We start from the raw sequence: 26,948 nt of genomic DNA, 5'->3' as shown, positions 1-26,948 counted from the left end.
AAGTCAGAAGATTACCAAGTCATCCTCTGGGGACAATGAATGCTTCTACAAAATGGCAAAATATCCAACAGTTTAAATAATTCAGTCTGGGTCAGGACACATTGCCCTCCATAGTACGTAGTAAGCTTCATTACGATTAATCTCCGAACCTTGAAACTATGTAATTGATGTTATACGGAGATGTTCACGGCTCTCTGCTTGACTCACTGGGTTGTTAAAGATACAACAAGCTCCATCTCAGTTGAGACTTCACTATGCGTTCCCTCCAGGGATGACCTATGTTCCCTCAAGTGTTTCTGTAGCATTTTGGAGACAAGTCTGACAGCGAACACAGGGAGAGAATATATTCCCTTGATGCATTTATATCTCCCCCTCCATCACATCCTTCCAAATTAACTATTATAAAGAAATAAGTGAGCGCTACAGCTGAGCACGTTGTCGAATAAAACGTTTTTTGTTTAAAAACAATAGTAAGCAGGTGTGTCCCAGCTCCATGCCATCTCATGCTCTATTAAATCACAGGAAGTCCTCCCACATGCACAAGTAATTAGGATGAAATGTCAGAGGAGAAAAGTTTGATCCAAATAAGGATGAAATACTGATCCGTTTTGATCATCCAGGAAGTGAATGCTGGAATGCGCTGAGGAGCTTGCAGTCCCGTTTCACCACCTGGTCCTCAGCTGCCCCCTCAGAGCTCAAGCCAGCCAAGACCAGCAGCAGCAGCAGTAATCTCTCCTTTCTGAATGAGGCCAAGGAAACCCCTTGTCAGATGCACAAGTGGAAGGAAGTGGCTAATGTATATGCTGAGGCTCAGAGGAATCTGTTTCTGGGGGGGCGGGCAGAGTTTGAACAAGTAAGTGTTTGTGTCTGGCTGATGGAACAGACAACACACTGGAGGAGTTTGTGTGTGATCGCGACAGATAGTGAAAGATTGACTGAGGGAGATCTTTAGAGACACAGTTACTGAGACAGAGAGTATGCATTCATGACGCAAATCCCCAGACTGATGAGTCAATCGGTGCATATTAGAACAGTTTGTCCTCATCACCTCCAAGATGCTTTTTTTCTCTTTTTTTTTTACTGAAAGAAAGACCAATTTACCATATCATTAAATTTTTTTTAATATATATATTTTAATGATTTCAAAAAACAAATACCCTGACCCTGGATATAAAAATGTAAAGTAACCAGGATAATACAAAAAAAAGTTTCCAAAAACAATTATTACAGAGGAAATGCTATAAAGACAGTTGGTCAGTTTCAGGCACTTGGAACCACATAGTCTATTTGTCATGCTACACAGGAACGTTTTTCTTTGGTCCTTTTCTAAACTGGTCACTTGAAACCACAGATAGAACAAAAAAAAAAACTGGTTTAAGTATTTACATTTAATTTAAAGACCCATTGCAAGTCTCCATCAGACAAGAAACAGACCTGTCAAAGTTCCTCCGTCACATATCAACCCTTCATATTTTTTTTCCATACATGTCCACATTAGTTATGAAATGACAACAGAATAAAAAAGTTATAATGGCTCAAATTAGATTTCTTTTTTTTTTCTTTTCTTTTTTTTTTTAACAGCAGTATTAATCAATATAACTTAGTGGACTGGTTTTGATATAAGATTTGGCAAAAAAAAAAAAAAAGACATTCATTCCTTTTTGTTCACGATAGGCCCCAAACCAAAAAAAGCCACATTGCTACAGAGGCATAGAGCGCTCGAATGAATGCTCAGCTTTCATAAACGTGAAGTTATATCGGAAAGCGCTCCTCGCATCCTAAAAGTCGCCGCTCAGCTGCAAGGCAGCCACGTTTGATAAGAGTTCCACGTAGCCAAGTGTGACTGAACTTGTGCCACGTAATAATTGCTGAAGTTGACGTCTCGGACGTAGGCGGCGGGCTGGTAGTAGCAGGTGATGTTGGACAGAGCCGGGATAGCGTTCTGTTCGGCCATCACGCGCAGCGCCAGGGCGGAAATAAGTGCCAGCGTCTGTCGGCGCTCGTGTCCCATCAGGCACACGGTGCTCTCGTCCACCACTCGCCTCAGCGTCACCAGGAACTCGTAGCGCTTGTGCTCCATGCCCGCAAAGTGGTTCTGCAGATACGTCTCCAGTTTCCGGTGCTGCACGTTTATGTCGGGGAAGTCGATGAAGAAGCGCGAGCACATGTAGCGCTGCATCTGCTTCATCTGCGTCTCGGAGGACGGATGGAAGCCGCGCACCAGCAGGTGGCAGTACTTGAGCAGCCCGCCGCCGCGGATCTCTTCCGGGTTGCGGGTGGCAATAGTCCTGGTGCGAAGGTGGCCCAGAGCTTCCTCGAAGTCCCCGTACATGCTCTCTCCCTGCACCGTGGGGTGGAAGCTCTCGGACATGGCCGTCTCCGAGCAGCGGTCGAAGAGCAGCAGGGAGTCCAGAGTGATCTGGAAGGAGTCAACGCTGAACTCAAAGGGCCTTCTCAGGGAGTCCACAAACTTCAGCTCCACGTTCTTGCCGGTGTTGTTGGACAGCGAGATGAGGCTCCACCGGTCCGTCTCTTTGCAAACCTTCACCAGTTTCTGCACGTACGCTTCCTTCAGGGCGATGGCGGTGATTCGCTCCCTGCACACCCCTTCCGGCAAGAAGTCCACCAGGCAGTCCAGAACCACGTCCTTCACCACCCGGAAGGTTTTGTCATCAGTCAGACTCAGGCCAAAGATCAGGTCCAGGTCTTTGTAGCCGAGGCCATTGTCCTGGTGAAGCACGTGGCTGGCCGCTGAGCCGTTCAGCTTCACGTCGCTTACCACCACGCCCCGCTCCTCCAGTCGAGCCCTGACCACCTGAAAATTACACAGACAGGGAGGAGAAATTGAATGATGGGTATCCACAAAAAGCAAACCATCAGAAGAGGCTAACGCAGTAAATACAAGTATAAACATGCAAGAAAGGAGCAGCTTTCTCCTTGCTGCTTAAAATAAAAAGAATCTCAAGTGCCGTAATTTCAATGTCATAAAGAATGAAGTGGGGAAAACTCCTGTTGAGTATGCATTTTATTGTGAAGGTTGAATTCAATAAACTTTCCTGGACATCTCATTAATTTGATGGCAGAACAAAAAGAAAAAAAAACACCAAATTAAAACTTCACAAGTTTGGTCTTAATAAACTATAAAATGTGTATCTTTCACACGGTATTAAAAATAGATACCTAGTTACACAGGTCTCGCCTTTTTTCATTTCATCTAAAGAGTTGCATAACCGATTTAGAAAACTCATCTCCTCAGAAGCAACATCAATACAAGAGATATAAGCTGTGTAAAGTGACAAGTCAATGCATCTCTACTGTAAGAGACTGAACTTTTAAACTTTGGGCCCTGTGACCACATTGAGTGAACGCGATCCCTTTGCAGTCACATAAACACTCTTTGGCGAAGGTTTATCTGGTTATTGGAACACATGCACTGCTGCGATGCTTGGGAAAATTACTGAGCTATAGACAGCTGAGATGTTTATGCTTCCTGTCTGTTGCATGACTCAAATGGCACCATGATAAAGACATCCAAACAAGGCCAAATCGGAAGAAATCCAAAGCACAGCTGTCTGTTGTGAAACTCTTGCTGAGCCATAGGGATCTGCTGCAGTCCTCCCAGCTATCAATCTTAGCAGGTGGACATCTATCCAGCCAGGTAATCCTATTAGAATTTATTTTAGACCTCAAGATTTTAAAATGCAAGATGTCCCACTACACCATGACAACCTTTGTGATGCAATGCCAAGACAATTTCTTTATATAAAACTCTTGAAATTCATGCAGGCCATGTAATTAGTTGCAATATTCTCATCTAACAAGCACATTGGTGTATTTCCAAAAAATATTAAATGATTTCTTTAAAACTCAAAGGCTATAATAGAAAATAAACATATTACAATGCATATCTTGACCACAAAGTTGATCTGAAAGTTTACCAGCAAGCTAACACTAAGCAAAGACACCATACAACTCCACAATCCAATGAGAAAAGGTCAAATGCTTTTATAAAGCGAGATTAGACACACACACACACACACACACACACACACACACACACACACACACACGCGTGGATTATTTGTAACTATGCTGCGAGGGAAACCCACAGCATTATTTGCTCTGACCGCATACTTAAAAAAACATTGGTCCGAGTTCACAGCACTCCCATGATCTGCCTGTCCGGGGGTATCGAAGAGGAGCAGCATGAGGAAGCACAGCTCTACCACCCCCGTTATCCAGTGCCAGTGCATTTCCCACATGACGCACCAGCACCTGGTGAGCTGAGCGAGGGGGAGACACTTCCGCCAACGTTCGAGCAAAAAAGGCCTTGTAAAAAGAGCCGCTAAAAACACACCAGACTGTCTGGTGTCGACGCCTTGGCGACACATAGCCGCCTCTCCACTCTCCTCCCCTAGACCAGTCTCAGTACTTTCCTTTCAGTGTTTCATTTAAACTGCGGCCTGAATGCGTCTTTTTATAATGTCGGGTTGAAATGACCCAGTCATTTACCAGCCCATAGTCCCCTGGACACCAATGAGAGCTCTGGGCGGTGAGTCAGAGGATCCCTGTGCCAAAGGATACGGCGACAGCAAATAAGGAGTTACGAGTCCCTGACCTTCGTCTTCACTCCAAAACTAACCCAGCCAATGCATAGCACGGTAGCTTTGCAAGCAGCTGGGGATGAAATGGTTTTTCCTCTCTGATTTAAAAGGTTTCCTTGAATTTCCAATGCACGGGTGGTCATTTCACCTTTATGCTCAGATCAGGTGGACTGAAACATGATGCTATTGAGATGGAGGTTGGAGGATCTGCTTCAAGGGTTCACAAACATTTTAATATCTTGGAGTTAGGATTTTGAGCCAGCCATGTAAGATAAAACTGGTGCGAGTGAAAGCTATGGTAAGAATAGCCCTCCTTATACACCCTGTACCTTTGATAGCATCTTGAGATCTGATAGTAAAATCAAGCTACTATCCATTTATATTGGTGAAACTGCGACCAGCTCAAGAGCTGCCTAAATTAGGTATCGTATGTTACGCAACGCAGCATTGAAATCATATCCGTATTTGTCAAATGGACGTCTTATCTTAATTTAAGTGTTCACATTTGAGGAAAAGGTGAGACAAAACGTTTTGCTGCGCCTGTTACTGTACGTCAATGGTAACTGCCAACGCCGGCACACAGGAAGTGATGGAAAGTGTCATTTTAAACTAAGAATGAGCACTATTGACCACTACTTTGGCATTAAAAAAAAACTCCAACTTCATCAACAGACAAACAAGCCGGAGATATGCTATTGGATGCAAAATGATTAATTAAAAGCCAGTAAAAATGTAAAGCAAACTGTTTCTAAAGTATAAACTGAATGCTACCTCCTATCTGGAGCATGTGGTGTCTTCATGTTGCTCAGTCACAACAATAGCCTAGTGAGGAGTTGGTTTACAGTCTGGCGACGGCCACTGTGGTGTCAGGCGACTGGTCTTCACTTACCACAGTGATACATTGTCAAGCCTGACCCACAAGCCCAGTGTTATTACAGGCACTAATCCACCACTCACAATCTGCCTCAACTCCAGGCCGCTCTTGACCATCCGGGAAAGTGAAGAACTGCTTCCAGTAGTTAAAACCCATCCAGTTTAAATAACCTGCCGAGCCGGAATAAGAGACAAACCACTTTGTGCATGCCAAGAGAAACACATTAGCTTCCATAGCTCCACCCCCACACCAGATAGCTGTGTTCTTCATCATGTGCTATGATGCTACCGGGTACCATACGGTCTCAGTAGATTTATTTAAATGGAGAGCACGGAGGTGTCAGTAACAGTAAAAGTCTTCCTGCCCTGCTCCCATGGCTCACACATACCCAGACTTTAAAAAAAAAAATGTTATGTGGCCCTGAGACAAACCCACCATTGAGAGTGATAGCTTGGTCACCTTACCCAGTGTGTGACGACAAGAGCCGTCTCAGGTAGACGGCTCCGTCTGGTGCGTAGGCTAAAAATAAATTACATAAAAAATGATTTGAAAAGAAAAAAGGGAGCAGACTGGCGGTTTTGCATGTTTTAACTCATTTACCATGAATCACACATGCCTCACATTACTGTCAACCGTTTTTCCAAAACATATCAGAGTGGTTTAGATCACAGTGTGATTTTCCTTCCAGGCAGCCATTGGTTTCCCTTCATGGCCATATGGTACAAAAATCAACTTGCAGAGACTTGACATATTCCATGACAGCGAACATGGCGTCCGCCATTATGTTTGTAAAAAATAGTTTCATTGCATGGTGATGCAGTGCAGGCTTTTCCAACCGCTTTATACCGACGGTGCATTGTGCTAATGGTATTTCATGTCATATTTAGAATGGTAGTAATGGCTCTTTATTGGTTATAGTTGGCTCAGGCACCAGACAGTAGAGATGATTTAAGTTACCTTCATTGTAAACTGCACGCTCCAGAATTGTCTAATGAAGGAAATGCAGCAGTGGCGATATTAGGGGCCTCCTGGATTATAGAGGCCCTTGAAATGTTTATGTGTGAGGGTTTCTTTCTTCCCCCAAAGGATCGCCACAGAAAATATGAATCACTCGAGTGAAATATGAACCTGGACGCGCCATGCACAGACTTTTAAATGATGTCCAGGGAAATTGCAACCCAGGCAGTAAGTTTCATTTCTACTAAATAAACTAGATCACTATCTGTTGCTCGTGAATATGAACATTTAAAAAGACTGCAGTCTTAGTGTTGGATCATCTAAACTGATTACAGGTCTTTTTAACTAGCAGCCACAGATCCTTACCACTCTGTAAAAACAGTGGCAGTGTACAGTATGAGTCAGAGAGATAGAGAGAGAGAGAGAGAGAGAGAGAGAGAGAGAGAGAGAGAGAGTCAGAGAGTTAATTTTAGAATTTTCTAGAAGTCCAGTCGAAAAGCCTGCTCAGGATCACCATACATATAATCGGTGTCAGCTGATTTTAATATCTTGATGATGATGTGAAACTTAAATGCTATTTTATTTAACTTCATATATCTGTGTGCATTTGTCGCTTTGTCCGTTCGTGTTTTGGGTCGTGAGGGTCTCAATTACTTCAAGCTCTCATATTACTGTTAACTAGGTTTGTTTGTTTCCCCCTTCTTTTTACATTATTGACGATTGAATTGAAACACTCGTGATTTGCAGACACCTGTATCCTCACGCTGAATCCATAGAAACCCTAAAAGTATATTACACATTAATCTCTCCCATGGGGAAGAAGCGCCAATGAAAACAGTTATGCGTGACGTTTGCATACCTTGTGGGGATGATTTATTACACAAACCGCAGTAAAAGCAAAGTATTATTATTTTGTATTCCCCTCCTTTACCACTTCTGCCACGAGACTTAATGTTTAACTTTTATGCTATACGTTCAACACCCCATTAAAAAAAAGACAGTCGGATAGCCCGTGGCCTCACCTGGACGATCTGCCGGGGCTGCACGGACAGCGTGGGGAAGTTCCCTCGGCCGTGGATCGGGACGCTCTCCCCCAGGATGGAGTCTAACCGCTGCACCTGATCCCAAGACAGCACGCTGACCCGCCGACTCTCGGCGGAGGACATGACGACCGGACTGAACGGGATGTCCTTGCGGAGTGTGTGTGGTGTGTGCGTGCGTGCGTCTGTGTGCGTGTAGGCTGAAACTTGAAGCGCGGCGATCCCCTCCGTTGATGTTAGGATAACTGTGGAAAACACGGACGGCAGCTCGCTGGGTCTCCTCTTCAGGGTGTTTACAAACCTCCCAAATGCAATGAAGTGATGGGAAAAGGGAGTGAAATATCGGACATCTCCAAAGCAGAATCTCTCTCTCTCTCTCTCTCTCTCTCTCTCTCTCTCTCTCTCTCTCTCTCTCTCTCTCTCTCTCTCTCTCTCTCTCTCTCTCTCTCTCTCTCTCTCTCTCTCTCTCTCTCTCTCTCTCTCTCTCTCTCTCTCTCTCTCTCTCTCTCTCTCTCTCTCTCTCTCTCTCTCTCTGTCTGCACTGACTCCCTCCTCGGAGCTGCACTCACACCGGCCTTTTAGCGAGCTGGGATTAACAGGAGCCTCCCCATTGGCTGGACTGAGATTCATGGACGCTTCAACATACAGAGGACTACAATCAGCATGCACGCACACGTGCACACGTGCGCGCGCACACACATACAAACACACACGCATGCACACACACACGCGCGCACCACGCACATTTGCGCACATCAACAGGCACACGCGTGCTTCCCATGCGTCAGAGGAGAGGTTTAAGGAGTGTAGGAAATATGGTAATTACTAGTTAAGCAACCTAGTTCTCGTTAAGTGTTTAAACACTTAGTGCTCCAATAACGTGTCCCGGTTGAATTACCTGTTCCAACTGTGTTTTGAGTTTCTTGTCTATGTTTAGAAAATACATTTATTATACTAAAAAAAATCCATGTACTCAACAGTTACACAAACGACACATCATAAATTGTGTGTGTGTGTGTGTGGGGGGGGGGGGGGGGCTCACACTGCCATCATTAAAAAATACCAGAAAGTTAATTTTAACACTCACACCCTCAGGTAAGGTAATTTGTCGGGATCGTTTGAGTGTAGCTCAAATAATTAGATGTCATCGCTTGAACTATACTTTAAAAGGACCTACAGTTCAGAAAGCCTGTTTGCCTTTTTCCATCAAGGCCAGATGGCAGTTGGCAAAGGAGGCAAGTCACAACTTCCTTGTAGGGAGGAGGACATAGGAGACAACTGGGTTGAATACTAAACAAAAATCAACGCCACAGGTTTTGTCATCACGACAATGCAGGTGCCCTTACCATAGCAAAGTATTTAAATTAACCCAAACCATTGGTCTTTCCCTACACCTAAAACATCATTTAGTGCTCACTAACCACAGTGATGGCACATTCTCAAAGGGGCTTCTTTTTCAAAAGTGTAACATATGTAATAGTTTTGGAAGGCGCAGACCCATTGTCCAATGCTCCCTGTTGACCATTGGCATGCCGATGTCATTCTACGTGGCATGTGGACAAATGGTGTATTTTTGTCATGTAAGTTTGAGGACTTGAAATTGTTTGATGGATGAAGTGACGGTCCGAAGTTTCTTGGGAAAGTTTGACCTGCTGGTCAAATTGGACGATGGTCAGGGAGTCAACAAACTCACGAAGATTCAGTTTGAAGGGACCTTGAATGTATGAAAAAACAGTCATGGAAATCCATCCAAGAATCTTAAAAGGTCCGCCCAATGGTGGTGATATTTGATAGGTCAGATGCTCACCATAGTCAGTAAGATTCATTCTCTTGGGACCGTAAATGTCTTCACAAAATGTCTGGGAAGTCCAACCAGACAACCAAACACAATAAAGCAATGATAGGACGGCGGCTGAGAACAAGGCACTTCGTCTGTCATCAGCTCAACTTTGTCCCCAGAATTGAAACTGGTGTCCATCTTCACATAATGTCAAACCACATTGTTTATGAAAGGTTTTTGTTTTTTTGCATGTGCTTGGTGAAGTACAAAATCTTTTACGGTACTGTGAATTTCCATCCAACCATCCAGGTTATTATGAGGAAAGAAATTCCAATCAGATGATTACTTTCATCGACTAAAGCTATCATTACAAAATCTCAGGAGAAATGGAAAGAGTCTTTTAAGGCCTGATTAGTTTAGGGAAGTCTATTTTCCTCGGTCTTGTCATCATGCCTCATTGGTAAATTCAAATAAGCCGTTTTGTGTTTCTAAAATAAAATGTGTCCCTCAGGGTTTCTTGCACGTTTAGAATTATTTTAACATTCTAGCTCCAGGGACTGGAAAATGTCTTGACTTACAATTGCAGTATGTTGAGGACTCTCTGCATTCACCTATTTGTTATTTATATTTTATATATTATATTTAAAGTTGCAATCTCGAAGATTTTCATTTAGTATTTAACATTTCTATTTTAGTGGGCCTAAAAGGGGAAACCACGCCCAAAAAATGAATTAATGTTCTTCCTATGGTCGATGACTGTCCAAGAGTATGATGTCATCAAATATAAAGTCTGGATTTGCTCCATGACAATTAATTATGAAAGACGGTATAGATTACCCGTTGAGAGAGAGCAGCCCATGTTCACAAGTATCGATTGAACATTTCTAGACCATGGAAATAACATATTGGAATTCTTAATTTAGGTGGTGTTCCCCTTTCAGGAAACACCGTCTCCCTCAAACCCAAACACCGAAAACACACCAGAGCAGCGGCGGTGAGCTGCCATGCAATGTCTGGGGAAAGCTGATACAGTAGAACCGCTTTGATTTTGCATCAAAGTGCAGCCAAAATCAAAGTTAGGGATAGTTTAACTTTTAGAATAAGTCACAACTTCCTTGTAGGGAGGAGGACATAGGAGACAACTGGGTTAAATACTAAACAAAAATCAACGCCACAGGTTTTGTCATCACGACAATGCAGGTATTTAAATTAACCCAAACCATTGGTCTTTCCCTACACCTAAAACATCATTTAGTGCGGCCGGAGAATACCCGCAGCCAATCAGTATGCAGAGTCCTGTGACTCCTAGACCTTTGTTACAAAAAAACGTCATCATGAAATATGCGAACACGCCTTCCGGCCACTGAAAAGCAATTATTGCAGTGAATTGCCTGTTTTTTGCATTAGACATTCGGTGGTTAAACCCATTAGTTTAAATGTCAAAGGGTGGCAGTTAGTCCAGAGACGGCTGTAACAATAGTAGGACAGGGAGTACTAAATATAGTGACGCCATGTTTTCGACCAGTGCTGGGTCGTTGACCTCTGGTTTGTATCAAAGCTAACACCTGTGCAGGTGCGGCTCTCTCTAAAGATTTAAAGTATATTTATTTTGCATGCCACATTCAATTGATTTCAAAAGTAAACATATTCAATTATCTTTAGACAGTATATTGGCATCATCTTGCCTTGCCATACAGCGAAATCATGAAACCAAACCGGGGGGGTTTTGGAAACCTTGATTGGATTTGCCTTTAGACGGAAAAATGAGTCATGCTTTTAATTGTTATTTGATATGATAATGAATTTTTATACCAAATGAAACCAGAGGTCGGCCCCTGTTAAACGATGACATGCGCGCATTCAAACGAGGATTACGCTGTGTTACATAGTGTGTTTGCGAGCCTAAAAGGGAAAGCGCGTCACTTTTATGTAACTCCATGCCTTTTCTTTTCCACTATGACCTTCTTCCCCTGAAAGGAAAGAATGTGTTAAAGTCTCGAGCACGCACACGCGCACACACATCACACACACACACACGCCGCTGAACTACAATAGCATAACAGTGTTGGCAGGTTAAACAGTGACATTTCAAGCTAGCCTTTTGTCACATGCAATGAATGCTAACTGCAACTGGTGTACTTATCTTGTCAGACGGATTCCAGCTATTAGCACCTTGACATTCAGTGTGATTTCTCACATAACATTTATATTAGCATTTCCATTTCCACTGCCCTGCATATCATGATGTAGTCATACTGACATAAATTAATTCATAAAAAGCCTATGACCAGACATACGCAGTTTTATCTCTGAGGCTCAGAGAGTGAATACCAACCAGTTTAATTTCATCCCTAACACGCTGTCACTCAACTGCACCTCAGCAGGATGTGTGTTCATCTCAGCATGGAAACTATAGGACCTCTGTAAATGTAACATTTAGTCGAGCTGATATGAAAAACAACCAGTAGTCAATGTGCAAGCTGCCAATTGAATGGCGATTTAAGCTCCTCTATTGGGTTTATATATTTGTAAATCAGCGCTTCACCAGCCACGAACTTCACCGCACGTCACGGGCTCTTAATTCAGAGCATCCCAAAATGCACCACCGAGGGATCACATCATACAGTCATAAGGGCAATATTTGTGAAATGTGATAAATGTTTGAAGTCACTGCGCGTTGAGTTTTATTTACCTGAGGGATATTATTGCAAAGCCTGGATGGTGGGGAATCAAACTAAAAGCCATTGCTTTGCTTCACAAGATGTTTAGCAGTAATGTGTAGTGTATGTCATTTGTAGCTAATGGGCTAAAACATCCCAAGCCAACAGTGTATTCTTTTAAGATGAACCAGCTGTAAGGCCTCAGGTCTGCTACAAGTAATTATGTTTCAAACGAGTGTATCTACAGTATACTAAAAGGTGCCACGTTTTTAAAAAGTAGTCCTTCAGCTTGTGATGAGAGGGGGGGTTATGCAACATTGAATCTGGGGAAAACTAAATGAGGAAACCAAATGGATATCATGCTCCAATACCAAGCTATTTAACAACATGTCTTAAATCAAACCACAACCAAGCTTTGTCGCCAGTCTGACAGAAATATTACAACCAAAAAGATGGGCAGCTTTCTGTCTTTCAATCTATAAATGTCAAATAAAAAGGATAAAAGGATAAATGTCAAATAAAAGGATCACAGAAGTAAAAGACATTGCTACACTTTTCCTGTTTTGCGATAATAAAATATGTCACACAAGCTTTCTTCTTAAATTCACACTGTTACTGTAACCAAGTCCACAAGACAAAATCTATTATGTAGGATAAGTTAGCATTTGGCTCATTGTATATTGTTGTTTACTCGTTATTTGAAGTAAGAGACACAACCAGTCTTGTCCCAGTAAGCTAAGGTGTGTACATATTTGACACTTCTTTCTCAGACTGCTTTAACCTTCGATGATATTTCATTGACATTTGTCCAAGCACGATGTTTCTGCTATGAACAATGGAAGTCTCTGTGATATAAATACATTTGGACACAGTTTGTATCCTTTAGCTCAAATGTGTTACTTGTTTTCTTATTGCCCTTTGGAGCAAACTCATCGGAAAAAATTCCTGATGCCTGCGTTACTTCACGCCTCTGAAATGAGAACAGGTTGGCCACCCAATTAGTCTTTCTCAATATTTAATGCTGCGTCACGACACATAGCTCTGAAAACTATCCTAATTGACTCTCCCCTGCCTTCGTTTTTGTGCTGAGCGACAATTGACAATCCGTGTCCCTGTACATAAAACCATCAGATTGCATTTCGTGACTACAAACTGCAAGGGGACTGGGTTGATAAGACCACATGGCAAAACTGAGATCCCCTCATATGTAATCTCCAAAATAGGTCCAAAATATGGTTTGTCAATCATTTCATCAATATGTTGACATCAAGCAGTGTTGTACCAGACCACATGTACCATTAACCTGGAATCAGCTGTCCTCTACCTCATTATGTACTGTTGTTTGTGTTTAAGTCTGTCACCTCACCTCACCAGACCAGAACCTCACAAATAACCTTGTAAAATAAACTTGATTTTATGTTCACAGGAAATCCAGTGGCAAAACATCAATAAACTGATTATCTGACCATTCTTTTACCTATTTTTGCTTTAGCTGCTGCTCTTGTACCACCCTTTTTTAATTTGTTTAAAGTTTATAGCCCACTAAGTGTCTAAAGCTACACCAGTGAGTAACGAGTAAACTCATTTGTAACTCATCTGAAATGTTTAAAGGGTTGAATTTGAAATGTTTTGTCTTTGTTGCCTCCCTGTGGTTAAAATAGAAATGTATTAAAATGAAAATAGAAATTTAAAAAACAAAGCACGTAGCTACTGAAACAAAATACATGCAATGGTTCAAATGATATCATGCAAAAAGTTGTTTCTTCAATTGTATGCGTTTTCCTAATGTCCAGCAACACATGTTGGTTACTTGCATGCAGTCTTTTAAAAAAAAAAAATTTCCGTCTTCACAGGAAACATCTTGGTTAGGTTATGGAATGGATTGCAGTATGGGTTAAAATACCTAAAGAAGTGGCTTTACTTAAGTACTGAATTTATTCTCCTGGCTTACGGTCCAAGGTTTAGATCAACCTCCTTCCAACGTGGACTTTGTCATTCTTTATACCTTTTTGGGGAAGCCCAGGTTAACTAAGAAAGTGTAGCTGGATACTGAGATTGACTATACAGAACAGTGTTGAGCAGGAGAAGTTGATTGATATCATTATCAGTATCACTGTGTGGGGGAACAGAGTTAAAACTCAAATTCAGCATCTCAACAGCTTCCTGTCTGGTTATTTGCCCACTGAAAATGTACCAATCAAAGGAGATAAAATATGAGAATTGGGACGTCATCTTCCTACAACGCTTATTAGCTCCGTCGCTTCCATTAGTGAAAAACAGCAATAGAAAAATAGCAACAAGCTGGACAAGTTGTTCTTAGGCGGCTTACAGAAATAACTTTTTTAAGTGTGTTCAGCCTCACGTGATTCACAGACAGTTTGTGTTTATTATATGTCACTAAATTATTGAATTACTCCAATGTACAGATCACTGACTCTTCTTAAGACACAAAGTCTCTAACGTTTAAATCCCAGTTCGGTTCTAATATCTGCACAACCATATTTTGTATTTGTTTAAACGTAGCTTGCTTTAGTTTGTTAATTACACTGATCATTGAGATTATTTTTCAACTGTATTTGACCTCAGTGCAGATAGATACTTGTCACAATAAATCTCTCTCCATTTAGCTCTGGGACAGCGCAGCAGAACACGGTGTCCTCCCAGCTCGAACTGTTCCAAAAGGAGGTCACATAACAGGCACATATGTTGCATTGCACATTAAATGCAAGCAGCAGTGCAGGTTTTCCCTCGAGAGTTATGATTTGGACGATTATAAGACAAAATGTATCACTCCAATTAAAAGAAAGAAGAGTGGTGCTTATCATGAGCACTAAATAGATGGCTTATCATCCAAGAACATTTGAATGTTTTGTTGTAAAGTAGATGGTTCTACTTTATTTTACCCAAATCAGATAACCAGCTCAAAAGTATGTGGGGCATCTTAGAAACATATCACAAAAACATCACATGTTGAATTACATTTAACATCAAGTAACATTATTGTATTTTAACATGCACCAAAATCAGATGAATTAAAAAAGGGACAAACATGCACACACAGAGTTCCCCTCGCTTGGAGTTCACACGACACGCGATAAAAACGTGCTTTATGAGGCGTAATGGCAGTAAAAAAAATAACGAATGCTCCATGAGGGGTAAAGCCATTTTCTCTGTGACGTCAAACAACAAACTGGTCCAGTTAGAAGCATCGCAGCTCCACCTCCACCCCGGTGTTGAGTAGCTGATGCTGGAGGCTGATGCGTGCTCAGCTCGTTCGGCCCTTTGAAGCAGCTGGTCCATCTCCAGGGGATACGATGTGGCTTGTGTTGGGATTTACACCCTGTTCCCAAAAAAACACCACCTGGGGGTTGGATATTGAATCCACCGGTGGGGTTTACATTTTTGCAACTCCCCAGCCCACTGGCTTTGTGGGATTTCTCTCAGATTACAAGCCTATTCAGAAGGGATTAGTTTTATAGCGATAAGTGGAGCAATGTAATCATTACCAGTTCAGCCACAATGTTATGGTTTTCAGAACCCGCCTCTGGATTTTTACCATCATCCAAGACACAGAGTTTGTGTATAAGAGTTGTTGGTGTCCATGAAGATTACAAGTGCAGAGTTGTGCTTCTGGTCACCAGATGAACGTAAGTCCAATATCCACCCCTTTTTACAAAGTGAAATAAGGTTTTGATTATAATTATCAAGACATTTCTCACATTGCTCTATATAGTATACTGTATATGGCAATACAAGAGGTGAAAGAAGAGGAATCTTCATTTGTTTTCTGTGGGTGCTTTTATAGGAATGTGGATCTATCAGCTCAATTTGCAGCCTGCGTATTTATTGCATGATCCACATTTTATATGAAGCTTAGCGGAAGCTGAGTCAGGAAGACTCTTTTTACACTCTTTTTTATTCATAGTCTCTCTCACCCTGTGATTACTCTATCCCTCAAACTTAAACAAATGTTCTCCTCTCTGCTGCTCTCAGTTGTCATGTCAGCACAATCGGATGCAACCCTCCTTCACCCCGGTCACCTCCAGTCAGCATCACAGTCACGCTCCTCATTCACCATCGGATTGCATCAACACCCTTCACCATCACCACCACCACCACCAGTGTCTGGACTGCAGTTGGGATGATGCCTTATCTGACCTCAGCATCACCACCCCCTGGTGACTGGCTCCTCCAGTCAGCATCAGTCCTGCTCCTCATTCATCATTCAACTCTCTTCTTCTACACCACCACCAGTGTCTGGGCTCCAGGGGGGGATTCTGCCTTTGCAGATATCGGCAGCACTACCCTTTGCTTATCCTAATTCAGGATGGAGTCAATCGGCAAAGACTTTGCACTATTCGTATACACAAAATTGTAATAGATTATTGTTAAACTTTAAATAAGTCTCTCCTGATTGAAATGAAGTCTCTCCTGGTTGAAATGAAGTGAGTTTGTCACGTATTGTGGGAATCACACTGGTCTGGTCTTGACTCGGTCTCGCCCTGCCTTGGTTTCAACCCCTCAAAGTGTTGGCCTTGTCTCGGAGTCAACACAGTGTGTGTTACTCATGGATGTTCAATATCTTGGTCTTATTTAAATGTGGTTTCACATAGGAGCTTGATTCAAGACTTGTGCATCAGCCGGATGAAAAGCAGTTCTACAAACGTCTATTATATAAAAATCTCAAGGACAGACCCTTCGGGTTTGTTACAGCTACGAAGCAGCACTTTTCTAAATGGGCTAAACATCTTCCTTCTATTCTTGACTGCAAAAGACATGCTTTCAGCATTTCCTTGAGCCATGTATCATTCACAGCTGGTCCTTTAGAAAGGACACAGCACTGATTCAGAGTCCTTCACCGTCCTGACTGCTGACGAACTACCACCCAAGCGTTGAGTGCCCTTCGGTGAAAAGGTGCTGAAGGGCATCTCAGCTTTATGTAAACAGCTGCATTCAGAAGGCTGTCGCTGCGTTTGGGTGGACCAGAGACAAACACCACATGAACAGGGACTGTTTGAAATGATTAGGTCACAATTACCGAGAGCAGCCAGAAAAACAAACCAAAATAAGGTAGCATTACAATTCAGACAGTGAACCTTAAAAGATTAGTTTGGGAACGATGCTGCTTCAAGTTAGAATTTCATGAGAGGGAAGATACCACTTCCATAACTTCATGGTAAAAAGATACGGTTAAACACTTTTCAAACTTAAGTGCGAAAGTGATAAGTTGACAGGGAGTTATGAACAGAACCATTGATTGGCCTTTGCAGTTGTAATTATAAGGTTCTTTAGAATGTTTACATACAAATCAAGATTTCTTAAAGGTTTCTAAATGTGATAGTTTGACATTTTTAATGAAGGCTTGAGTTATGATCGTATGTCAAATCGTAGATGTTAGATATCTTTGTTTTCGTCTCATTTGGACACGAATGTAAAAGCTAAGACGGGTTGTGAATGTTTCTTTAGCTCTGGTTGTGGTTCCTCTCTTTACATCAACTGTGCTGCTGTATAGTGTATGTATGAAAGTATGTCAGACTCAGCTGTACTCGTTGCTTTTATCTGCGGGAGATTCCAAACCTTTGGTCAGAGCTGAGTCCTGATGATCCATCTACAGGGTTTAAAGGCCAACAGTAAGACCCAGTTCAGTGGCGGAGCCGCATTCTCCATAGCCATGCACTAATGTTTTTCATTAGCTATAACTTGCAGAACAGGCACATACACTGGCTTACCTGATCTTTAGACCCCCTCCATAGCGCCTTCTCTCCTCTAGGAGAGAACAAAGGCTTCGTGATCTCATTACACGGCATACTGTAGATTGAGCACAGATGTGAGGCCGTTTACGCTCAGCCCAAAAGCCTCTTTTACAGCCACATAAATTCATCAGAGTCCACCCGTTTGATGTTGGCAGAGCGCAGTATACGTCCCAAGATTGATAAAGTAGAGGTCTTTGAAGGCTTGCTGTGACAATCCAAGTATTTGGTCGAAATCATTGCTACCCAACCTAGATTACATCTTCTACGAGTCTGTGCAGAGAATAATGTTCTCTCCGCTCAACAAACTAAATCTGTTTTAAATCATTCTACCAATTAGGAAATCTTGCAACTAACACGTGTGTGCTTACATGACACGTAGCACACTTCCTTCAATGCAACTCAAATGCACCCATGTGTGCACAAAGTGCGATAGATTTAATCAACTGTGGACAATTTGTTAGCCATGAAAATACAGTTGTGATAAATGTGTTTAATCAGAATCTGAGACAAGTGGTTAAAAAGTGGTATTAATGGTGGTGATTGCAGTTCCTTGTGTAATCACTACACCACACGTCTGTGTGGTTTAACATATGGAAAGTGACTTCATGGCATAGCATGGGTCTTTCAGGGGTGGTCTTCCCTCATTAGGGCTTAGATTTCCGTACACTCTCACAAACCTTATGAGCAGATAATATGGGCAATAGCTGTAGCTTGGGGTGTTTCTTACAGAGCCAGGCAGGTGAGGGAAAATGTTTTTAATGCACTAAGCCCAAAATGGGTAAAAAAAACACAGGACTTACACAGGAGACCACATCATGCACCAAACTAAATGTAAACCTTGACCTTTTTTCACTCGCTAGTCACGTGAGTCGTTACTTAGTAAAGTTAAAGACAACCATACTCTTTTCCCTTAACCCAACTAAGAGGTTTTGTTGAAAAACCCTCACTTACTGTGAGTTTGTGGAAAACTGATATGATATCATTTTCATGAAGTGCAAATTTGTGTGCATACTTTTCCCCCCATGACATCTACCAGGTAAAAATATTTGGACTTTCATTTGTGCACCAAATGAGGGCGTGGTGCACACTTATGGACATTTCGTAGGAGGATGTCCATGGAAACAGGACAAATCCATTAGTGTATCAGTGGGTGTGTTAATTACAATGATTGACACAGAAATAAATTCAAATACTGATTGTTGAGGTAACAAATGAATCTGGTTCACATAATCAAGCAATAAATAATGAGAGGCTTTGGTTCACCGTAATTTTAAAACAGCTAAGGATAGTTGTCTAGAACACTGTTCATGTCCCGTGTGAAATCAAATGTAGACGTCGACTTTATGCGTGTTACATAACATTGTAACGTATGAAAAGCTTGCTGAGGGCAGTTGTTATTTATTTATTGTTGTAATCTAATCATTTTAACACAAAACCATGATGTTTTTTCTAACCTTAACCGAGTAGTTTTGTTGGCTAAATCTAACCCATCATTCCACAGCATGTTGTTGTGTGTTTCTGCAACCGTGATACAAGGTTTGTAGGAAACGTATTGATGACTGTTTTTTGTTCATAAACGTTGATATTTAGCATATCCTGAGGTTCGCACAAACGTACATGCCAAAAAGAAATGTTGTCGACTGGATTGCCATTTTGGTGTTGACAAATTACCTGTTCAATAACTAACTGGCACATACAAGATACAAAATATGTTAATATCGCCACACAACTGTGTTGGTGGTAATTGTTTTGGTACAGCGGGATAACTCAGTGCTAGTGCAGAGAGACAAGCAAACAATCACAACCTTGCTAGCTTAAGAGGCATGTGGTTGTCTAAAATAAGTTATGTTATGTAATTTAATAATATATATATATATATATATATATATATATATATATATATATTATTCTTTCACTTATTCTTTTAATGCTTTGAAGTAGAATTCCAGATTTTTTATATTAAAATCAAAGCTCATACAAGTAAATTAACGCTGGCTAAATTTTGGGTCAGGTTTGGGCAACTAAAACAACTATATTTATGGCTAGGGCGAGAGTATGTTTGTGCTTAGACTTAACTAAAACAAGTTTGGCTAAGGTTGGGAGAGGCTTTGGTTATGGTGAAACAACAAAACCTTGAGGTAATAATTAAAACTTGACTCACAGTGTTCTGGGTAAAAGCCATGAATTAAAGGCCAAAGCATCTACCTCAACCACAACACCCGACTTTCTGTCCTGCTATTTTAGTGTTGGACTGCTTCCTGTGTTTTGACCCGACCTCCAAACACCGAACTTTACTCATTTTGCCTGAGAATGAATTGGAATTTTTGCTAATTTTACTGAATTTTCTATTTATTTTTTTGGTATAGGTTTTGAAAAATAGCAGAATTTCAGAGATGTAGTATATTTGTTAAGATTGTGGTCACTTTCAGTTCTTCATACCTTTCTTCCCCTCTCTGCCTGGCAGCGGTACGGCAACTGTGTTCCACTATCTCTTAATAGTATGGTGAACACTGTGTCACGCAGTTGCCTTATTTTAACTTGAATGGAGTCAAAAATGGATAACAAGTGGAGCGCCCTTTGATTATTATTATTTTTTTATTTTTACTCGCACGACACAGCTCATTGGCAGAATTGCCGTCCTTTGCTCTATTTCAGGTGTCTTATTTTCTGGTTCTTGGTTGTAGCATTTATGGCCAGCAACCTTGCCAAGTACCTCCCAAGGTCAAAAACAAGCTCAGCAGTATGTCCTCTATCTACATACGCATCTTTTATTTTTCAGCAGGTGACGTGACAATTTGTAACAATAACATCATCGGCCTGTCCCAATTTTTTTTTTCTACCTGCCACTCGGCCTCTTATTACTTCTTGCCTTCGTAGGTTGGGTTGGTTAGGTTAGGCCTGAGGAGGCAGATTTGATAGGTTCATGGTAAGAATAACAGGGTAAGCCAACCAGAGGTACTAGAGTAGGGCAGGTCATGCCTTCACCCTAATAGGATAACCATATTTGATGTAATTTTGCATTCATTAATAATTAGCCATGTGCTCCAGGTCATTGCAAGAAACGTTTATATTTTCAAAGCCACGGACCGCTGGAACAATATGTGCGTTTCGGGATATTTCTTTAGACTACCAGGGTTTTGGCCTAATGGGGCTTCAAGACAATGACATGGCACTGGTCATTCACCATAAATAACTTTAAAAGTCTGATCTATTCACACACACTCACAAACCACACACAAACGATTGGAAAAAACAGAATTGCCATTACCATACCATTAAAACAAACGTGTTACTGATTGCCCAGATAAGTAGTAATAGTGATGCTTTACTCTCCATCTAAATTTTTTCCAGATTCAAATATTGAAGGCTGTTTTCGTTTTCGTTTTTTTTTTCCGGGAAACTGCAATGAATCCTTTTTTTTTGCCTGTAAAGCCAAATCAATTAATTTGCCCAACAAGTCAAGCAGCTGCATCTGATTTCTCGACCCCACTTCATTCAGCAGGGTATCCCGCTGGCGGACCCCACACAGGCGTTGGAGGCTGAACAGTTGGTGGTGAGCACGCTGAGGCACTGCCAGCCCACACTGCAAAACAGCCCACAGTTAATACTAATTGTACCACAAAAAAACCTGACATGGTGATTCTGTCATAGTGTATGGAAGGAGACAGCCAGGTTAAAGTTGAAGAAAAGAGAATCGAGGGTTAATCAGTAGCACCTGTATCTGAAACTCAAATTGAGGTAGCACCTTTTTTTCCTCTTTCATCTATTAATCACAGGTCACAGGTCCTCCCACCAATACTACGTATCCGCATACAACGGTTTCTTCTGATAGTCGATCCTTTTTCGTGCATTCTCTTATCGAATGTTCAGAAACACGTGTCAAATGCTTAAAATCTTTTCTAAATAAACTTCACAGAAAACAATTTGATGAATTTTAGGCGAAAGACACTACTACGGGAGTACTTAAGTACCGAAGTAATGCAACAAATGAATCAACATTTACTTGTGATTATACACGAGACACGGAAAGCGGTCTCCTGGGCGAATGTCTGAACATCCTCTCTATGCGAAGTTTGACGCTCTATATACTTAAGTGGATTACATACAAATTGATTTGGTGGGATACATACCAGTTAAGTGCATTATTTTTCTCAGGTATAGCCACGCACAGTTCATAAGAACAGCCTGACTCTTTCAGGCTGTTCTTACACGTGGCCACAATTTCCATCTGCCGGCGGTCAGGCAGCCTGCCTCTGGATATCAACCAGAAAAATATGACAGCAGGACCCAACACCTCTGTTTTTTTGGATTCCCAAATTGAAAGGACAAGAGTGTGTCATAAATCAGCGGTGGATAATACTATTCACGAATCTTCTCATAGCAGATGAATTTCTCCAACATCTGTGTTGACGCTTTGGACAAATGAACCGTCTCCTTTTGAAGAAGGCGGCGCTGCTGGAGGAAGTTCAGAATTGGATTGAACCCGTCTGAATCTCACACTCTAATAAATACATACAGTCAAATACAAAAAAAAAAAAAAACGTGCGGAAGCATCTGCTAAAAGACTAATCAGAGGTTTTATGCTTGAATGATATTAGTATAGTTTAAACACCTGACCAAACAGGCGCTGCGACTGGCTCTGCTGGGGTTTAACACGGAGCTGACATCTTTTTTAGATCTTCTTGCTGCTGTGCTTTTTACAGATGTTGGATTTGTTTCAGATGTTGGACATTTTACAGTTGTTGGACTTTTAACCCACTTGCATTGAAGCCCGTCCTTCCCTTTACTGTACTGTATGTCTATGTTTTTTCATGCATGTCAAAAGGCTTTAAAACCAATTGCTTTCAGGTTCAAAAATAGTTGAAAGTTGGAAAGTTGGCTATTGACTGTCTTACACAGACAGGAAGAGTCCTACTAACACCAGCTGCTTCACCACCATTTCTCAACAGAAATACATATACAAAACACTTCTATTTCAAATATTTGCTTCTGATTGAAATTAAATATATGATAGCTATGGAATCTGGCAAATCAGTTTATCACGTTACAATTTCACATCCAATGTGTTGCTTTCCAGTGAGCTGTGAGTGTTACTTTAAAGGATTTAAAAAGACTTTTAAAGGATCACTGGAATCTGAAAACCCTATATTTTGAGTTTTAAACACTTTCCATCAGCTCAAACTATTTGCAAATAACATGGCAGACCAGATGAATATGTGTAATTTCACAGTCTTATCTGTCCGTTTTCTTCTGCTTATTGGCGTCACATGGTGGCAGCAGGCCTCAGTAGCTGCTGCCCGGCTACTTATTTCAGCTGTTCCTAAGTCCAGATGTGATGAATAACCACTAACGTGTGTTCTGGCTCAGCCTGGGGGAGTCCTTCCAGATGGATGTGACAGAATAACTCTACAAGGAGGCATCCAGTTGGCATCCTGATAATCACATTTGGATTGGCTACTGTCCACACGAAGGAGCAGGACTCCAAGCTCCCTACAGATGTCCAGGCTCTTTACCTTGACCTCAAAGGTCAGCCTTGGCACCCTGTGATGGAAATCAATTTTATTCACAATCTCATTCTTTAGACAATCTCATTCTTCTTTAGACCTCCATCCATGCCTACTACTCATTATTCATAAATGTCTGTCATATTCATAGAATGTGTTGTAACTCTGTAACTCTGTTCATTCTGTACACATGACATCTATTGCTTCTGTCCATCCGGGGAGAGGGATCCTCCTCTGTTGCTCTCCTGAAGGTTTCTTCACTTTTTCCCTGTGAAAGGTTATTTTTGGGGAGTTTTTCCTGATTCGATGTGAGTTCCTGGGATGTCGTATGTGTACAGATTGTAAAGCCCTTTGAGGCAAATTCGTAATTTGTGATTTTGGGCTATGCAAAATAAACTGAATTGAAAAATTTAATAGAATTTAACTCTATTCTTTCTTTGGTTACAAGAGCATTGTTGCCAGATGGATCTGATTTCTAGAAAAAAACGGAGTTGAGCGGGTAGGTGAAATATGGCCTGCCTTTGTCAACATTTGGTGTTTTTTTAAATTTTTTATTGTGAAAACAATATTACTAAAGAAGCTGTCAGCTCATGGTGAAAAACACAAATTTCAGTAAACTTCGACTCATTTAATTTGAGAACTATTTGATTGTCGCGAGATAGTTGTGAGTTGTATTCAATTGTCTTTGGGGATAACGGAGGACTTTCTTACCTTGACGTCGTCCTCGTCGACATGGGTAGTTTCGTCTTTGGTTGTTTACCGCACTCTTTGTGTTGCAATAGCCTATTTATTTCTTTATTATTATTCTTTTTGTACTATTTTTTAACTGTTTGTTTCACGTTTTGCATGTTTGTATGTACCATTTTGTCCTTTCTGTGGACCCCAGGAAGATTAGCGTCCACTAAGGCGTCAGCTAATGGGGATCCAGTTAATAAACTAAACTAAACTATTTTTTCAAAATTGTATCTTTCATTATTTGATGCAGATATGAAGCATTGTATGCTCATGTGATGTTTTCAATTGGGCATGTCATGGTTTTACAGTTTTACACGGATTCCTGGCAGGGTTTAGATTTTTAGAGGGTTTAGAAGGTGATCTCCTTGGCAACTGTGCTGGGTTTTCATGACACAGTCGTACACAGCGGACGAGGAAAGGGAGATCAGCGGTGTTAAGCGGCAGTTCCCCATAAACGTTTACTTGTTCTTCCCGAGGAACTCATTAAACACGGTGGACTCTTTTGGCCCGGAGCGATCTATAATAGTTTTTTTTTACATTCCTAAGAGCGTATTGCAACAGGAGAGCGCCGCTTGTTAAGATATATTGCTGCGTGCACTTTGGGCAAGCCAGTGTCCAGATTATTATCTCTTTTGCGGTATGATAATCTCACTTCTTAGTCATAGGCTGATTAGACAAACAAAAGTCATAATGCATGACGTCATAAGAGGTGAATGTTTTTTTGTGCTGCAAACATAGGGATACATCATGGAGGCCTAAACTGTGTTTGTTTTAATAATGAGGGATTATAAGCACAATGGTTTACCGCAGAGCCTCCGAAATGAATGGAGCACGCTCACTTTAGCGTCACAGGTTCTTGATAGATTTAGACGCATTACCAGAGGTCCTTTAGAGGTCATTTATTTTTCGAGGAGAAAGCACGTTGTTATTTGTCCCAGTATTAGCCAAATGGCTAAATCTCAACTGTTGTCCTTTGGCCAGATGTAAAATGAACCATTAAGTGACCTTTCCATTTAAAGCTGGCTTTAAGGTTTTTAGGGCAAGATATTAGCATAACACACTTTAAATACAACATCTGCTGTTGCTACGCTAGCATACATCCTGCCTTTGGATATCTGGCAAAGATGCAACAACATTAGTATTCTTTTGAAGTCCCCTTTTGATCTCCACCAGCTACTGACAACAATATCTGGATCTTCCCTCATCACCAGCTAGCTGCTCACTGGTTCATGTTGTCATTTTGTTCTGGGCAAGTAGCGCAGAGTGGATTTATCTGAGTGGTCGTTGGGGCCAAAACAACAAGAAGCTAAAAGAGCTACGTGAACTGTAGAGTTAGATTTCTCGTTGGGATCATCACTACAAGCGACACCTTGTTTGTCTATTGGTCCATGGTTTTATGAAGGTATTGATAAGTGCAGCTTTAAGGCAATGCGGAAGAGGTTCTGCTAGTTGTTTGCACCACAGAAATGGAAAGCATTGGTGATGCAACTTTTTGCTGATATTAAAGAGAGACAATTCAGGGCATTTAAGAACAAGAGTAGTATAAGGAAACAAAATAAAGTGCAAGCTAACTAACAGCATATTTTCCTTTACGTATTCTTTGCCAAACAATATGACACAACTGCTGATGAAGGTATGTTGCTTTAAGTGGTATTAATCTTTTGATTGAGTTTGTTGGCGACACTTCACCCTTTGTGATGACAACAATGTTCTGAGACAGCCCATAAACAACGCCTGTCTTCCAGGCAGCCACACGCTGAGTAAAGTCAATATATCTTTCTGTTCCTTGTTCTTTCTGTTGATAGATAAAATATGCAAATTAGGGTACGTTTTTCTGATGACTAACACAAAAACATATCAATACAATACACAAGTTGGCAACATTCAAATCGAATAGAAGATGAACTGGTTTCATCCCTTTTAATCTGGCACAGTATTTTCACAGATATAAAGGTGAGAAACACACATATTCTTATAGTTATATTATATACTTAGTTTGCTGAATGTGCTGCCACTTAAAAATAAATAAAACAACGAAGGGTTTAAAGGATTTCAAACTATAATACCGTTTGTTTGAATTAGTTGGACTTAAGTCTAGTCAAGAATTCACATCTACTGTACAAGCCAACGTTATTGTAAGGCTTTACTTTTTCTCAAACGTTTCCTCTTTTCGGCACATTAATGTCCATTCGGTACACTGAGCAAAGCTTTTGGGTTTTCTTTGCAAAACAAACAACATATAGCCTCACAAATTGCAACCATGGATTAAATGATAAATCAGGCCACAAGGAACATTATTACACTTTGTATTGTACATTTGTATGCCATGAAGGCTTTCTACTTTTTAAGTCCACATTGCGATCCTAATTTAAAGTGGGCTCCGCGGCCCACGGAAATGAAACTGGAAGCTGGAAAACTTCTTGATATGAATTTGATATCCATGCGTGAGAAGGAGAAAGTGCTAAAAATGCTGCACAGTATTTAGGAAACTGGTTGATTGTGAATGGATTATCTGACGGCAGCTCCATGTTTTTAGGTCATCACTGTCATCTGGTGGTCAACTGCAGAACTTCTGTGGCATAAAAAAAAAAAACTGAGGCAAGAATCAAGCAAAAGATCCACACACTGTATTACAAGCTCTGCAATTTTAATTGTGCAATTTTCTTTGATCTAACAGAGAGCTATGTCAGAAATGATCGAATCACCATCATGAAGCAGAGCAAGCAATATATAACGACAACAACATATTCATCACTGGGGCGTTCGAGATCTGTCAATCTACATTATTACATTACATGTAATAATGTAATAATTTTGGCACCTGCTTTTAATTTTGGGATAAAAGCAGGTGCAGTTTAGCAATAAACCAATGTGTTTATTATTACCTACATATTAAATACCATACCAAAAAGTAGTATCCACCATTCCCATGTTCTTCCTTTTTTGTTTGTGTTGTGTTTTGTAGATGTCAATACGAATTCTGGACAACTGCTGGGCTGAGGCTGCCTGTATTCAGAGTAATATATTACTTTTTTTCTACT

General features: G+C 41.0%; 1 protein-coding gene across 1 annotated transcript; it reads right to left on the bottom strand.

Annotated features, from left to right (window-relative positions):
• Window positions 1-1,162: 1,162 nt before the first annotated feature.
• Window positions 1,163-7,882, bottom strand: tent5bb (terminal nucleotidyltransferase 5Bb). Its single transcript, XM_034545259.1, has 2 exons — window positions 7,458-7,882; window positions 1,163-2,815 (listed from the first exon to the last, which is right to left on the bottom strand). The coding sequence occupies exons 1-2, from the start codon at window positions 7,599-7,601 to the stop codon at window positions 1,793-1,795; spliced, it is 1,167 nt and encodes a 388-aa protein (XP_034401150.1). The 5' UTR covers window positions 7,602-7,882; the 3' UTR covers window positions 1,163-1,792.
• Between the last annotated feature and the right edge of the window lie 19,066 nt (window positions 7,883-26,948).

The sequence above is a fragment of the Cyclopterus lumpus genome, chromosome 11, assembly GCF_009769545.1.
Source record: "Cyclopterus lumpus isolate fCycLum1 chromosome 11, fCycLum1.pri, whole genome shotgun sequence".
Lineage (NCBI taxonomy): Eukaryota > Metazoa > Chordata > Actinopteri > Perciformes > Cyclopteridae > Cyclopterus > Cyclopterus lumpus.
This window is presented reverse-complemented; position numbering and strand designations above follow the sequence as displayed.